This window comes from Marmota marmota, unplaced genomic scaffold (assembly GCF_001458135.2).
Source record: "Marmota marmota marmota unplaced genomic scaffold, marMar, whole genome shotgun sequence".
In the NCBI taxonomy this organism is placed as follows: Eukaryota; Metazoa; Chordata; class Mammalia; order Rodentia; family Sciuridae; genus Marmota; species Marmota marmota.
Window position 1 is genome coordinate 540,073 of NW_025999969.1, and position 17,408 is coordinate 557,480.

The window sequence follows — 17,408 nt, forward strand, 5'->3', positions numbered from 1 at the left end:
TGAGAAAAAAAATCTTTAAACTACTTTAGGAGACTTTTTAGAGCCAGAGAATATTTTTAGCTTACTGATCTATAAGTGTTAGTTTTTACTGTATTACAATTTTATTTGCATCTTTAGAAATTCTCTCAAACATTAAATAGTTGGTTAAAACTAACTTTTTAAAGCTTTTAGAAAAAAAAAAACAAAGAGTAGTGGTTTCCAGTGGGTAGGGTGAGGTAGTTATAAAAGGCAGCATGAGAGATGCTTGTGATGGAACTTTGGTATTTTGACTGTGGTAAAAACTGCATAGAATGCATGTGCATACATAACCAACTACTACATGTAAAACTATACTTAATGGAGTCAAATGATTGGATCAAGGCCAATCACTATCCTGTTGAGATACTATATTAAAATTATGCAAGATGTTACTTTGGTGGGGGGAAACAGGATAAAGAATATAAAAGATCACTCTGTATTTTTTTTTATAACTGCATGTGAATTTACACATCTCAAAATAAGAGTTAAAAAAAACTCATTAATTTCTAATAGTTCTGCAATGTCCACAGTAAAAGATTCCTTAGCACAGCATGCTCAGTTTTTCTTGACCTATACCCCCTTTACACATCCTACATTCTAGACAACTAGATCTAAGAGCTCACATTTATTGATCACTGGACATGGCAGGCATAATCCTAAGTATTTTATGTATATTATTTCACTTAATTCTCAATGATCCCATTAGTTAAATATTACTGTTTTCTTTTACTTTTTTTTTTTTAGTTTTAGGTGAACACAATACCTTTATTTTATTTATATGTGGTGCTGAGGATCAAACCCAGTGCCTCACATGTGCTAGGCAAGTGCTCCTTCACTGAGCCACAACCCCTGCTGACACCAGTTTATATATAAACGACTAAGGCACAATGATGCAGTTTATCCAAGGTTTCAACATGCCATGTACTTTTTCTGTGCCTCTGGGTCTTTACTCTATTACCTAAAAAGCCTTCCCACCGAATCACCCTCCAAAGCCCTACTCCAAGGTTTTCTTTGTGATTTCATGTGCCACACTGATGTTGTCAGAATATATTCAATAAATGTTTAATTAACATAAGGTCTAGACAAAGGACCCAGAGAAGTTACAAAATAGGCACCAAAGAAGTATTTGACACTGATTACATTGCAATTGTTTTTCCAAAGATAAGCCTAATGGGAACGTATTCTATAATAATTAAGTATCTGAGATAGAGACCTATGAGTGAGACAATGTTGATTAAGAAAGCAAAGGCTTTCATGCACCAAAGAGGAACAGTAATGTCAGGCTAATGCAACACCCACCATCAACTGCAAAGTCCAAATCTTTCTTAGGTTTTCACATAACAAATACATGAACATAAACATCAACTGCCTAAACCTAGTCACCCCTACTCTGACCTATTAGTTTCTTTAGCAATTCAAGAAAAGGTATAATGCTTTTTCTCAGACAATATATATATATATATATATATATACACACACACACACAAACACACACATACATATATCCTCCAGTTTAAAATATATTTTCATTATTTCTATTGGAGGAAAGAGATAATTATTAAAGACTTCTTTACATTCATGAATTCACCTGAAAGACTTACAGATTATCCTTCAAATATCTAGAATTATTCCAATCACCCTCAGCAAATCTCTCCAAATGATTCATATTTTAAACACAAAACACAGGTAAAAGAAAAAAATCCCCAAATTACAATGAATAAAGATTAATGGTTCAAATTCATTCTGTCCCCTGCCCCCTTATAAGTTAGCTTCTCTTAAGCTAAAGTTCTTCAGAAGACATCAAAAATGGAATAATTGAAAGAGAACACTAAGGAAGAAATAGATAAGAGCCTGCAGGACACTCTCCTTCCACTTATTAAGTGTTTACTACGAACCAGCGACTCCTTCACAAGTAATTATAAGTTCTTGTTTTTTTGGCTTTTGCTTTTGGGTGTTGTTTTTGTTGTTAGTTTAGAGATTGAGCCCAGGACATCCTACAGGCTAAGTGCTTGCTCTACACCAAGCTACACTCCCTGCCCCAAGTAACCATAAACATAAATTCTTAACAATGACCTAAAGCCAATAAAGAAAAATAGATGTTTAAATTATGCACCATACAAAAAAAAAAAAAGAAAAGAAAAGAAAAATTAGGTGTGGTCTAATATTATACAACAAGCAGAAGGAAAAGGGACACCTAGGAAAAGAAACACTGACCGGTCGAGTTCTCTTGAACTTGGAGTCCTCACGGTCTCTGTGCGGCCCAGAAGTGCTGCTTCTCTCCCTGACATTTCTATAGCCGGGACTGGGGATGATGTACTCTTTTCCTATGTCAATATCCTTCATCTTTGCTGAGTGGAGGTGCCAGGGTTCACAGACTCTTGGTTTCACTCAGAATTTCTGAAATTAAAAATTCAACAAGAACAGATATTTCCTACATTGTGTTTAAACATGTTTTAAAATACCTTTGGAAAAAAGGGCAAAAGTATTAAACCTATAAAAAGCCAGGCACGGTGGCACACACCTGTAATCCCAACTGCTCGGAGGCTGAGGCAAGAGGATTGCAACTCAGTGAGACCCTGTCTCTAAATAAAATACAAAAATAGGGCTGGGGATGTGGCTCAGTGGGAGAGTGCCCCTGAGTTCAATCCCCAGTACCAAAAAAAAAAAAAAAAAAAGCCATAAAAAGTATTAAGCTATAAAAGTGATTTTTCAAAATTTCAGAACTATCATTTCATTTTTTAAACAAAAAAAAATCAGCATAACAGAATCAAGGAAAATCAACTTCTCCCACCCCCAAGGGAAAAATTTTTAAAAACATAATAAACACACTACTAAAGAAATATCCACCCATTTCAACTATATTCAAATGCAATAGATGGAACATTTAGATAATTTTTTTTCTTTTTCAGACTTTCTAGGAAAAATCTATTTGTTCTAAACATTATAAACTCAACAATTTTAAAAGATATCATTTCTTCTACCAAACTTTATTAAATAAAAACTTATAAACACTTATCCTACAATGATAAATCCTATCTCCTTAGTTTTATAATTAGCTAATAGATTAGCTCATATTGTTTTTAAGCTCCATGCAATTACACAGCTAAAATACAAAATAATAGGATAAAATTTTAAACATAAAATTTCCCCTTGGGGTACTAAAAATGTCATATATATCTCCAACAACATTAAATTGTATACGTTAAAAGGATGAATTTTATAATAAGTTAAATCTCAGTAAAGTTGTTATTTAAAAACAATAAATTCCCCATTCTTACCTAATTTCCACCTGAATCTCCGTTCTAAACCACTGCTTGCTTGGTTAACTCTAATCAATACTCCTCTAATCAACTCTGGTCACTTTTTAAAAAATAAACACAAAAGAGCCTCTCTAAAACATTCTCCCAACTCTGAAGGTTTGCAACTTCCCAGATAGAAGCTGAGAAAACACCTTGCACAGCAGTCTCACTAGAAATTACAATGTAGCACAAATCCAGGGCTCTCCCTGTGACTTAGAAGTACAACTCCTCCAAGCAGCACAAAATTCTGACAATTATAACTCATTCTAAGTGTATCAGAAAAAAAGAGAAAAACACTTACTAATCCTCTACCTAAAGAGGACTAAATCTACTCAGCAGAGACAGGTTACCAGCACAAAGAAAACTTGATTTCTTGCTTTTCAAAATCTGGATTCAAGTACCTTAAATTGATATTGCTAAGTTATTTATCTTAAAAAAAAAATCACCTTGTCCAATGACAAAGTGCACCATAAAGAACACCAGCTTACTAAGCAAGAGCACAGCAATCACGTCATTGAGACCTCATTAAGGCTAAACTATAAACAGACCTGGCATCTGCCAGTGTCCCCACTGTCCAGCTGTAGCTGCAGATCAGAGGAACCCTTCTTGTTACCGTGATCACAGAAGTCCAACCTTCCCCTCCAAAGGTTCCCTACCCTAGCAGATTATCTGAAGAGGATTAGTGCTACTTTTTAAATAGTCAGGAAGGGAGATAGGGTAGGGAGCTTGAAAAGGGCTGGCCAAGATAACCAACTCATTCACAATACCAAATCCCATATTAAGAGCAGCTCAATAACCTAAGAATCCAGGATAGCTAAATGCTTTCAACTACTTTATTTCAAAGGAAGAGCAGAATCAGCAGAACTCTTGAGTAGATAGTGGCAGGGATGAAATGATTTCTGTTATGATAGAAATAATTATTGTTTTGTTGTATCTATTGTGACTGGTGTAAGATAAGGACCTTAGTGAGCTACCCTGAGGGACCTATCCTATCCTGTTCTAAGGAACCAAGTTATTCTAAATATGAAAGGTATGAGGAACTGTTTCCATTATCTTTAACACCTCCATCTCTCAAATTTCCTGGAAAAAGGGCTAGTCATGACAGTAGATAGGCTCTGAGTAGGCACAAAGTTACTGCCTCTTGGCCTTGAACATAGGGAGGACACCATCTTCTGTATTTCGGGGATATGACAGGGCACTCCACGTGGAGGCCAGCTAAGCAAAAGGAAGCCAAACAGATTTAGGAGGGAAACAAGACCCTACTCTGAAGCAGCTAAGGATAGATCAGACTTTTTTTTAATATATACTATTTACATATTTTTTTCCTCCTGTTCCCCCTTGAAGTTGTTGGAAAGTCTTTCAAAAGCTAACTTGTCTCAGCTATAAAGGGTAGAAGAAAAGAAGGGGATTTTAAAGGTAGCGGCAGAGCTGGGTAGGGGCAGAACAATAATAATGAATGTGGGGGAACCCCAATGAAGTGCTTAGACTCAACGAAGTGCTTAGACCAACTGGGTTGTGGCCAGTTGGTCAGCTAGCTGCCTTTTATATCAAGAAGTCTCCCCGCCAGTGATAAAAGGGTAGACACTCCCTGCACAGCGACACAGACACAACTGCACGAAGGAGGGGAGCTGCGCAGGTTTACAAGAACAGTAACCAGGCAGACTGGTGTTTCCAAGTGCCTTATCACAACATTCCTGAGTAGTTTCCAGTACCACAGAGACCGTGCGCCAGGCCCTGAAGCTGGCACAAGGAAACCCTGAAGCTAAAAGGATACATATTTACCACGCCCCCTGCAATCCACTTGTGCCTCCAAGCTTCCAGCCTTTCATTTACGCTAAAGACCACTGTATAAGCTATCCATCTCCTCCTTCAAAACCTTCAGAAACTTTCCCAATCGTTCCTGCGCCTACCTGTCTCCAGCTTCCCACGTTTGTGCCGAACCAAATGACCCTGTGTGGTAAATACAAAGCAACGCACAGCTCGGTGTGGTAGAGGTGAAAAGGGCACCCGATGACAGTCAAGAGATATGGGCTCCATTCCCGGCTCTGCCACGGGCTTGCTGTTAGTGCTTATGTCACGTACCTCCATTTACCGGTTTGCAAAAACGAAGGGAATCACCGACTTCGGAGGTGGCTGATAGCGCTATCTCCAGTCCGCAGCTTGAGACCGGTGCCCAGGCCTCCCGCCCACAACCTTTGAGGTAGAGTCTTTTCTCAGGCCAGCTTCGCTGGAGGAGCCCCTGCCTTAGGGCGTTCCCACCGCCAGCAAGGGCCTGGCGAGGCTAGGCGAGGCGATGCGATTGCTACCCACACCCACCGCCCGGGAACGCAGCACCCCCTGGTGGCCGCATCCGGGGATGGAGCCGGCACCCGACCACTCACTCCAACCCTACCTGCCTGCTTTCAGACGCAAAGACCCCATCGAAAGCCCCCTGAGGGCGCAACACAAGAAGAGGACAGCGGGAGAACAGAAGGAGGCCAGGCCCCGCGTCTCAAGTCTCCAGCTTCCCGCGAACTGCTGGAACCCCGATCACAGCCCGCAGCACCACAAGGAAAGGCAAGGGGGTGATCCTCCTGACAATCAAAGGACACGGTAGGGGTAAGGCTGAAGCCGTCACCTACCTGCACCCCAGCTCCCAGACAGGAGCGCTGGCCACTCAACCACGCTCCGGAGCATCTGCACCGGAGCAAAACAAGCCTTTATAGCGGCATCGGCTGCCACATCGCGCAAGCGCGCTGCACAAACCGATCGGAAGACTGAAGGGAATTGTAGTCCCCCTTCCAGGAGCCCCTGGCTCCTCATGCAGCAAAGGACTGCATTTCCCAGAAGCACCGCACACACCGGGGATGGGGTGGGAGCTACTCCTCTTTCCACCGCGCTCCCGGTACTGCCCCATCCTTCCCTTATCTTTGGGAGCCTGCCTGGAATCTTCTTTGAGGTCGTGTGTCCCCATGGGTATACTGTAGGGTAGCCGGTGGCTCTTCATTCGCAGGCAGCCTGATGTTCATAGGCAGAGCTGTCAAACCATGGGTGGCCCTTCATGTGCCAGAAAATACTGTGAAGGTCATCGTAGCTTGCTTCTGCTTGAAGAAGAGCCTTCCCGGGTCCCCCAGCCACAGACCTTATTATCTCTTGTGGCACTTACCGGTTTGCATTTGCTGGCTCCTGATTCGACCCTACTACATTCTGCATAGTCCACCTTTCTCACTTTTGTCCCAACTGTCCATCACATAATGTGCTGCCTAGATCACAGCTTTAAAAGTGGCAAGAGCCTTAGAAGTGGTATGCAAACTCACCTTTTAAAAATAAATAAATAAATAAATAGAAATGGGACTCTCAGGGGGACCGATCATTTCCTTTTTATTTTATCTGTTCCTTCAGCATCATCATAATATAAAGACTGCTCTATTGAGTGTCTCCTTACTCTTTCTGGGACTTCACATAACAACTTTCTTGCTTTTACTTTCCTTAAACCTATTTGTAGGTATTATGATTTTCCACTTAAGAGATTTTAAAAGTAGATAAAGTGACTTGTCCCTTTTCAAACAACTAATTAGCTAGTGTGAAGACACTAACATAAAGCTGAAGTTACTACCAGTGTAGGTTTGTTTGTTTGTTTGTTTGTTTTGTTTTGTTTTTGATGGGGATGGATACCCGGGATTGAACTCAGGGGCACTCAATCACTGAGTCACATCCCCAGATCTATTTTGTATTCTATTTAGAGACAGGGTCTCACTATGTTGCTTAGCACCTTGCCATTGCTGAGACTGGCTATCAACTCACAATCCTCCTGCCTCAGCCTCTCCAGCTGCTGGGATTACAGTGTATTCTTGAACACAGATACATTAATAGACCAATGCAGTAGAATAGAGAACCTAGAAACAGACACGTATGTGTAAATTTGATCAGTGACAGAGACAACCTTCAACATCTGTGGGGAAATAAAGACATTAAACAAATAACACTGGAAGAGTTAATTGTCCATATAAAAGAAAAATTTACTACTTCATACTGCACAGAGAAATCTGGGGTAGATCAAAGACTCAGGTGTGAGAAAACTTAAAAACTTTTAGAAAAAAGTAGGAAACATCTTTATGAACTTAGGAGTAAGGGAAAACTCTTGAGATTAAAAAATAAAGGGAAGGTTGATAATTTCTTACTATATTAAAATTAAAACATGTATAAGATGCCATAAAATGAAAGATAAACCACAAAATTAAAACTGATACTTAAAATACAAAATATTCAAGTAATTTCTACAACTCAATAAGAAAAGGAAAGTGCTATGAAAAACAGCTCACAGAAAAAGAAACCTGAGCAACTTCTCAAATATGAAGACACCCAATATCACTAATCATCAGGAAAATGAAAATTAAGGTAGCAATGAGATCCCACCTCCTAAAGAATCCAGCCATGCCTCAAATACTGTAGCACCCAACAGCTGCAAATCTGATACCTTTGTATAAATTTTTTTAAAACTACTAAGATGTCCCTGAAATGCTTCAAATATACTTATTATAGTTTCTTTTAAAAACAATGGATATGTACTATATAGCATTGGTGCCTGGCTTCAAAAAACTGTAGCCCTGTCTTGGTCTGTCTAAGAAACTATACTTCTTTACATGATATTGACAATAATATATACCCTTCTTGAAATGTGTCTGGGTTGTGACATATTTTGGGGGGTAATATTCCCTAAACTTCAAGAAAAGAGGAAACTGCCCCCTCACAAAATAACTGGTGTTCAAAAATAAAAAAAAGAATGACTGGTGTTCAAACACTAGTTGCTTGCTAAAAAAAGGGGGGGGGATGGCAGCAATGATCTTGTTTTAGCAAAAAAAAAAAAACAAAAAAAACATTATCCACTATAATAAACTAATGTTATTTGTAGTCTTGATATATAATTTGCAAATTTAATTTTATAGTGATATATGAGTATAAGCATAAGCACTTTGTACACGGTTTTATGAATGTACATATTTAAGTAATATTATAATGAAAGTGACTTAAGTCAGCCTCAGGTATTTAAGAGAATTGTTTCTCTTAAAAGAGGTCTGAGCCTTAGTCTAGTTTGGTGAAACACCAGACAATAGATCAAACCAAACTTTAGCTTGGTACAAGTCCTTCTGTGATCTGGTCCCACAAAACACCACAGCCAAATCAAATAGTCTAGCCTAGATAGAGCCTTCTTAGGCCAGAAGCCTTCTTAGGCAGACTTAGTATAGAGCAAACTTCCCAGTCATTCCTCAAAACTTCTTAAGTGTTTTTCTATAAAAAAGGGGCTTTTGATCAGAAGAGATAAACAACTGTGGTCGACATTAGTAATAATAACCATTGTTTACCCTGAATATCAGCTTGAGAAAATTTAAAAAATGTATACAGGCTGCATTTACTTTTCAACCAAAATAGTTTAATTATTGACACCCATTAGGATAAATGTGTGTCAATAATTGAACTTTTTTGATTGAAATAGTTTTAAGATAAGTGTATGTGTGTAAATCATAAATTATATGCTTTATTGATTAGAAGAGACCACCAATAGAGAAAATCAGCATTACCTTTCAGCTACTAATGTTACTCTGTGGGCATATGTGAAAAATACCAATACTAAAGCATTCTTTTAGACCCTCATCCCCCAAATTAGAACTAGGTGGATACATGTAGCCTCCAGTTGGAAAGTCGTTAATATAAAGGAAAAGAAAAGAAAAAAACTTTTAAAAATTCCTTCTTGAGACAGTCTGAGATTATATTGTTTGGAGATTTAGAGACAGTTTGAATTGTATATCTATTTTATGTTCTACTTGCTTGTAGCTTCTTAAAGTTCTAATCAAACTTCAAGTTTAAAGAACTTATCTAGTTTATGTTTTTAATTTCTTGATTTATTCACACCATACTACTTGCATTCTATATTCTCTATTCTACCTGAAATGATTTTGTCAAGTTTTTTTTTTCTTCTAAATTTGTTTACCTAAAACAGTGTTTACTTCAAAACAAGCTATGGAATACTATCCCTGATGTTCTGAGAAAACAGAATTTCTAAAATCCTATTTAGTTTATATTATTCAGCATTTCTCAGCCTTATTTGAACATGAAATAAAAATAATTTTTTGGAAACAGCATTTAATTTCTTGTAGCAGTGGCGTACCTCTGCAATCTCCCCCACACCCCTAATCATTCCCTTCATTCAGTATACATAGGTCCAAATTGCTTCTGACACATTAAAAAGTGTTAGGATTTGATACTACTGAAGCCATTTGTAAAACCTCAGAGACTGAAGTTGATTATAAAAAAGGGTAGCCTCTTTTTTTTTTAAAGATGGCAGCAGGGTCAAAAAGTTGCCTGTGCCACCTGAAAGCAGTGGCAGATGGTACATGCCTTTTCGGTGATGCATTATATGCCAGAGTGATTTTAAAGTATGGGGAGGTGGTTTGCAATGCTCCAGTGACCTCATATTTTTGTTTCCTTCTCTCCAAATTTATTTTCCAGTGACTTTTGGAGACTCTATTTAAACCTAGTTTGAGTAAAGGGTGGGTTATCCTACAGGACATTCTCTTGTCACAAGGTATGCTTGTTAAAGAAAGCAACTAATGCTCCCTGATGTGTGTATTATTAAAAACTAGAGTTGAAGGTGTGGCCTATGGCCATAAGGTTAGCATCATCACCAAGATCACAGTGAAGAGCCAAAGGGAGGGAGACGGAAAGAGGCTGGCTCCATCCAGGGAGAAGGATTCCTCTTCTGCCTCATCCTTCAGCTGCTACTGCAAGATAAGATAGGATAAGAGCAAGAGCCAAGCAAACACAGAACTACTGGGAAAGAGTACATAGCTAGGCTACTTTTTGTTATTCCTACTCAATAACTGGATGTTCATCTTGATAAACATGAGAAACCATGACGTTAACAGCTTTGTATCTTCCTAGGATCCTAAGAGTTGGCACTTCTGTGGTTGCTTCACTCCACTTGCTTCTGTGGCTCTTCTCCCCTCCGCATGTCTTTCCTCTTCCAGGCATATAATCTGTCCTCATGGTTTCTGAGTATCAATTGATGTTAAGGGGAAAAATCATCTTTCTTAGCACTCTTGAGGCCAAATGAAATGGGCCAGCGGAAATGCTAAGGAGATGGAGGTGGATGAGACAATCTTTCATGAAAAATAAAAACTTTTTCCAGTATAATTTTCCCAGTCTTGGGTATTTTTCTTTTATATTATAGAAAATGAGCAATGAGGAATAATACAACATCAGAGATAGATAAAAATGGACTCGACTTGAAATGTTAGCACATAATGTACCATAAAAGTACTAGAAAAGTGCCGCAGTCCGGCTGCAGCAAAATAACCGGGGGGTGACGAACAACTTGTGTAGATTGATACAGCAGGAGTAGGAGCCGTTTATTGCAGGACAGGAGCAGTATTTATACATTCCACACAGCTTATCTAATTAGCATAAACTAGATACATCAGTCAACCAATAAGGAATCTCCACACTTAATGGCTCGCTGGCTCCACCTCACAAACCACTCCCTCTAGCATTTTGCCAGGCGCCATCCTGACTTGTTTACAGACTCTAACAGAAAAGGGATATGAGATTGAATATCAATGAACTCTCTTTATGATCATCTCAGTGATGGAGACTACTGAGTTTCAGAAGAAAACAATCACAGCACATAATGGAGACACAGTATATACTCACTAAATTTTTTTTAAAAATGAGTTCCTTAAGATCCTATAGATACCTACTGCCTACCTACCTGGTTACTTTCCTTATCATTAATTTATGACCATCTATGCCTTATTAATTCAATGAGGAGAACTGTGATTGCAAAATTTGTTACGGGCATCACCCAAATGTCTCAAGGACAGAGGTAAGCAATAGAAGGACATTCCGTGAAGGTGGAAAAAAACTGTTGTGAAATTAAGGACATAGCAGACACTGTAAAGTTGTGGACAGGGCTGAGTTTGCATACACATTTAAGCAAATTTTGCATGAACACAGAAATTAAAATTGGGGACAAATCCCTGATTCAGCTCACATTGTCAACTTTCACCACCTTTCACTCTCCCTGGCCCAGGAACGTGGAGCTCACACTTCTCCCAGTGTCCCTTGTTTTCTCTCTGCAGTAACACTCCTCAGGTCCCAGCCTTGGCATTCCTCTCCCAGGGTCTCTGCTCTGTAGAGGGAGAGGTGAAACTTTTACCAACAATTTCTCAGGCTTTGGCTAGCATGGGGTGGGCCCTTCTGGCTTCCAAGAAGTGTTTGTTTGACCAAAAGGCTTTTCATTTGGCATCCACATGAAAGGGATGTCATACTAGAAGAGATAAGTCCTGATCCGACATTGCAATGGTCTAGTAGTGAGCAGTGGGTACTCTGGATTTTGTAAAATTAGAGACTCACAAAAAAAAAATAAAATAAAAAATGGGCAAAGGATTTGAACACACATTTCACCAAATGTATATGAATAGCCAATAAGCATATGTAAAGATTCTGGGTTTCACTAATCATTACAGAAATACAGATCAAAACTACAATGAGATAGAACCTCATACCCATTAAGATGAGATGGCTACTATTTAAAGGAAAAGAAACACTGAAAATAAATATTGATGGGGATATGGAGGATTGGAACCCTTGTGCACTGTTGGTAAGTTTGTAAAATGATGCAGCTGCTGTAGGAAAAAACTTGGTGGTTCTTCAAAAAGTTGAAAATAAAATTACCATATAACTCAATAATCCCGCTTCTGGGTATATAGTCAAAAGAAATGAACACAGGGTTTCAAACAGATATTTATATACTTGTGTTCAAAGCAGAATTATTTACAAGAGTTAAAACATGGAAGCAACCCAAGTGTCCATTGACAGATAAGTGGATAGACATATATGTACAGGTGGCATATACGTACAATGGAAAATTTGTCAGCTCTAAAAAGGAAGGAAATCTGACACACTGCAACATGGATATTAATGTTCAATAGGACATTAAGCTGAGTGAAATAAGACAGTTACAAAAAAGACAGAGACTATATGAATCCATGCACATGAGGTACTTAGAATAGTCAAAATTATGGAAACAGAAAGCATAATAGTGGTCTCCAGGGACTGGGGGAGGAGGAATAGGGAGTTCTTATTTAATGGGTATAGAGTTTCTGTTAAGCAAGACAGAAAGAGTTCTGGCAATGGATGGTGGTGATGGTTGTACAATAAGAATGTACTTAATGCTACTGGACCATGCACTTAAAAATGGTTACAACAGTGAATTTTATGTTATATGTATTTTATTACAATACAAATTTGGAAAAATTATTTTTTTAAAGTTTTTTTTTTTAATTTGAGGTTATTGTATGGTTAAGGAGACATGACAGGGAATGTTGCCCTAATATCACTGCAGGCAAAGTCTGTTCCCTTTTGGAATATTCCACCAGAAACATATTCCCAACGGACCCTTCTAATGGTTTTTTTCCACTGGATGTACCCTGGATTGGTTTAAAGTACAGTTTTCAGTGGTTTCTGATTAAAACTCATAATTGCTACATTATACAGCCTTGAAAATGAATAAGGAGCAGATGGTGGCAATAAACCTGCCTTCTTGGAGTTAATGATCCTGGATAAAAATTGTTTTTTCAATTTTTTTATATTTATATTTTAGTCATAGGTGAACACAATGTCTTTATTTTATATTTGTGTGGTGCTGAGGATCGAACCCAGTGCCCCATGCAGGCCCAAGCCCCTGTTTTTTCAATTTTTAAATTTTAAAATAGGACTTCTTCCCTATTTATTTTACTATGGTACCTCTCCTTTTCTATTCCAGGTCCAGCTTTGCAGATTAATTCAATAGCACTGAGAATACCATAGATAAGTTCGAACAGACCAATAATGAACACAGAAAGTTGCTGATTATTTTGCTTGTTTAAGAGAAAAGAGATGAAGCACAGGAAGAAGGTGACATTAAACCAAGCTCATGGGAGCCAATACTTAAGTGCATCCATCTCAGGGGATTCAGAGCCAAAGAAATCAAGTAAGACTTGCTAGTGATATCATGGCAAGCGGTCACCAGCGAAGGAAGTGGGAGAGTGAGAAATCATGGTAAAAGGAAATGTAAGTGCACGAGGAAGAGCCGGGCTAAAATCAGTTGTACCCGTGTTTATCTCATGCTGGGGTTTCCTCTAGATCTGGTACAACCCATTCAGTGGGTGAAACCCAGATGAATATGGTATCATCAAGAAGCTCATCATAACTTCTAAGAAACCATGGCTTCCAGATACCTTCATTGAGGAGCTGTGTCAGATCTGGAAAAAAAAAAAAAAACAAGAAGGAAACCACAGAAGGGCACCAGTAACCAGTTGTGGCTATTCGAAGCCTCAGCTTAGAAAAGAGCAGAATCTGAACTGAATAGCTTATAAACCTCAGACTTTGGTGATAGAAGGGAGAAGTCAGATGAATGGGGATGGAGCCCAGGAATTGGGGTGACCTAAGAAAGAAAGGTCAAGTCTGCTGGGAACTTCACAACATCCACCTCCCTGTCTGTCTCACATATAGCCTGGACATGGATCAGAAATCTACGGGTCTTGTGGTTTATGTTCACAGTGAAGATTGCATCAAATATAGAAGGTCAATGCTGGAGGCTGGCATCTGTCACCTGGACATCTCTTTCCCCTCTGATGAACAGAACTGCAACTCACCTTTGGCTCTGATATCTACACAAGTAAGGGAGGCTCATTAAAGTAGACTGTAGAGAGGCAGAAATGGGGCTTTGAGCGAGGAGAGGGTACAGTGAAAGAATCTCTGAAAGGGGTCTGGAAGCTGAGCGTTGAGGAATCCAACAATGTAGGCAAGGAGCTTGGGAGCATTTGTGGAGCTGTGTTGTCTCGGTCTCCTTTGCAATAGAGGACACGGAACTGGCATGATGAAGAAGTGCAGGGTGCTTTCCAACACATCACAGAATCTCATTTGGAATAAGGGGGAGTGGGTGCTTCTGGAGATCCACCAAAGATCAATGCAGATAACGGTGGGCACCAACCAGTATGCATTTTCTGCATGAGCTTAGGGGCCCTGGTTGTGGTCTTCTATAATTTATAGCTTATGTCCTCTATTACAATGTAAACTCTGTGGGGGGTGGGGGGTTGTCACATTTTTTACTGGTATATCACTAGTGCTAGAATAATACCTGATTTTCAGATAATATTCATTAAGTAATTTTTCCCTTGAGGAAAAAACAAAGTCTCTGTGTCAGTGATTTAAAGTAGGGTGAACCTCCCTTCCCTTAAGGACTATCAGAACAGTTTTGGAGGGCAGGAATCTTCATGTTTATTGTTTTACAGAATATGGTGGGAAGAGTTATAAGCACAGTCTTAGGAATATTATGATTCTATATTCTGAAAAACTCTCAGTATCTCCACTGTCTAGTTTTCCTCCCACTGGTCTTGAGAGTCTACCAGTGGGAACAAGCAGAAATAAAAGACGAAATGCATGTGATTCTAAAGCATCTGCTCCCACAGTCTTGCTGAGAACACATTGGTAGTGGAGAAAGTTGACACCTTGGGTCAAGAAGGAGACAGCTGCATTTGGTGGTAAGCAGCATGGCAAAATCAAACCCTATGATGACTTTGGATGGAGAGAGGGGACACCAAAAGAGACATGAGGTAAGGTTTCCTCACTAGATAGTCGGGCCTGGGATAAATCTCAGCGGTTGTTCTTATCTGACTTGGCAGTTTCCCAATCACCCCTCACTTGATCTTCCCTTTTCTCCCTATCAGATGGCCAAGTCCAGGCTCTATGTGATAATGCCCAGGGGTTTTCTGGTGGCTACTGATGCCCTCAGCTTCTGCCTGAAGGCAGAAAAACAGAACTGTGCCCCATTCAAGATGACCTTTCTGGCCAGGCAGCTCAGGAGACTGAGGCAGGAGGGTCACGAGTTCAAAGCCAACCTCAGCAAAAGCAAGGCACTAAGCAACTCAGTGAGACCCTGTCTCTAAACAAAATACAAAATGGGGCTAAGGGTGTGATTTGGGCTACAGCTTATTTCTTTTCATGATGAATGACTTATTGCCCTCAGATGTTACTTCACACCATGTCTGTCCCTGATGATGGCCAGCCTACTGGAGCCCATCCTCATCACCTGTACCTGACCAGCCCCTACCCATGCCTGGGTGGCTCCACTCCCGGCTGAGGCCCTGCATCAGCCCAAGGAGGTGCTGTCCCTGTGGGACCCAGAAGGGGAAGAAGGGTCAGGACTTCAGGCCCACACCTGCCTGGTGAGGAAGCCAGCACTGCCCACTTTCTCTTCCCATTCCTTCACTTCTCTACTCCTTTTTCCTCCTCTGACTCCCTTCCTGCCCAGGTGAACTTTGCACTCCATGGCTGACTTTCTGTCCTCCCCACAGGGCTGAAGGAGCCAGGAGACTTGGTGGGGAAGGTATCAAATACCAGAGGGGCAGAGCCAAATGGGAGCCCTGAATCAGCAAGAGCCCAGTGGGAACTGAAAGGCCAGAAGCAGCACCTGGTGGAACTGTGGGTGAAGTTCAGCCACCTGGTGGACACCCTGCTCTTCCACCTTTTTCTGATCTTCTACTTCTACCTGCTCTTCATGGCCTCCCTCATCACTACAGTCAATGTCCTCTGGAACACCTAGGCTGATGCCCACCATGAACCCCAGGCAGGAGCTTCTCTTGTCTTCAAAAGCCAGCCTAGCTCTCAAGCCTATTCATATTTCCGCCTCACTGGCCTGGCAACCATGTGGTTTTCAACCCTATTCTTCTGTGCATTTTAAGAACCCACCTGGATATTTTCCTATGCCCTTCAATAGCTCCTGCATGCTATCAGCTCCACTCAGCCCTCCCATGAGTCCTACAATCTTACATCCTCAGGATTCAGGTTCCCAGAATACTTCCTGAAGCAATCACCCCCACCCACCCCCAAAAAAAACCCTTGCAGAAGGTGTCAGTTCTTCCTTTTTTTATATTACAGTCAAAAACCTTAGAGTTGAGAATCCTCTTGCATAAACTTCCAATTATCAAAACAAGAATTTTATTGTGTGTTTTTAAAAATTGTATCCAAGTAGGGGCATGGAGAAGAAGGGGCTAAAATATATTAGAAGGAATTATAATAAAATAGAGATTAACCTCTTAAATCCATTTACTCTGGATTTCAGCTTCAGAAATTAATAATGTGCCAGAACAGGGCCTCTCTTGCTTAAAGAGTGAGGCCTTTTGTCACAGCCTGGCATATGACTCATTCATCATTAAGCACTTTGAGTGTTAACATAATCCTATATTACCATTCAGTGTCTGTGCTGCAATTTGAGTTGATATACCTTTTCTATTCATGCTAAGAAAAGAACATTAAGCCTAGGGAAGCACATTTGAAAGTGGCATTTACTTGGGAGAAACATAAATGCCCCCATACATAACTGGAAAATTCCCTTTCCTAGCACTGGCCCTACAATTTTGAAAATCTTTGTTGGCCCATCTCTCCCACCAGCTGCCTCAGGTATACAGAAGCTCAATGTATCATTCTATAGGAGAGCTGTGCTATGATTTGTTGGACTCCCAAAGTTCAGAAAAAAAGAGATTTGAGAGTGACTTAATTATAACTCAAATATAATCTTTTTAGCAATTATTTCTTTCCCTTTCTTTCATTTGTTGTTTTACTTTGTTTTGTTTTGCTTTTTGGTATTGGAGTTGAACCCAAGGGTGCTTTGACACTGAGCTATATCCCAGCCCCCTGCCTTTTCCCCCCCCCCAAGACAGGGCCTCACTACATTGCTCAGTCTGGTCTCGAACCTGTGGGCTCAAGCCATCCTTGCATTTCAGTCTCCTGGGTAGGTGGGGCTATGGGTGTATGCTGCCATGCCCAACAACTTCTACTACTTTCTTTTTGAAGTCTATATTTTCTAGGTCAGAATAGTCCAGGAGTAAAAAAGAGTCACAACATTACTCATTAAACGTTATTTCTCAGGCAGGTGCAGTGCCACAGGCCTGTAATTCTAGTGACTCAGGAGGCTGAGGCAGTTCCAGGCCATCCTGGGCAATGTAGCAAGACCCTATCTCAAAAATTAAAAAAAAAAAAAGCACCAGGCATAGTGACACATGCCTGTAATCCCAG

General features: G+C 40.1%; 2 protein-coding genes across 6 annotated transcripts in view; one reads left to right on the forward strand and one right to left on the reverse strand.

The window, feature by feature from the left end:
* Positions 1–6,068, reverse strand: part of Abcc5 (ATP binding cassette subfamily C member 5) — a 78,132-nt gene extending 72,064 nt beyond the window's left edge. Inside the window, exons 1-2 of one of the 5 annotated variants that reach the window (XM_015499914.2) lie at positions 5,939–6,068; positions 2,233–2,415 (exon numbers count right to left, since the gene is read on the reverse strand). In XM_015499914.2, the coding sequence (XP_015355400.1) occupies positions 2,233–2,361 (129 nt within the window). In that variant the 5' untranslated portion in view covers positions 2,362–2,415; positions 5,939–6,068. Of the gene's footprint in view, positions 1–2,232; positions 2,416–3,296; positions 3,546–3,618; positions 3,640–5,399; positions 5,627–5,938 lie in introns of those variants that run through there. The other 4 variants (XM_048803973.1, XM_048803975.1, XM_048803974.1 and 1 more) reach the window with 4 other exon arrangements.
* Positions 6,069–13,851: 7,783 nt separating this feature from the next.
* Positions 13,852–15,936, forward strand: LOC125617081 (5-hydroxytryptamine receptor 3C-like). Its single transcript, XM_048803962.1, is given in 7 exon segments — positions 13,852–13,978; positions 13,981–14,010; positions 14,195–14,313; positions 15,062–15,180; positions 15,311–15,377; positions 15,438–15,531; positions 15,689–15,936. Coding segments are annotated over 7 exon segments (804 nt in total).
* The last annotated feature ends 1,472 nt before the right edge of the window (positions 15,937–17,408 follow it).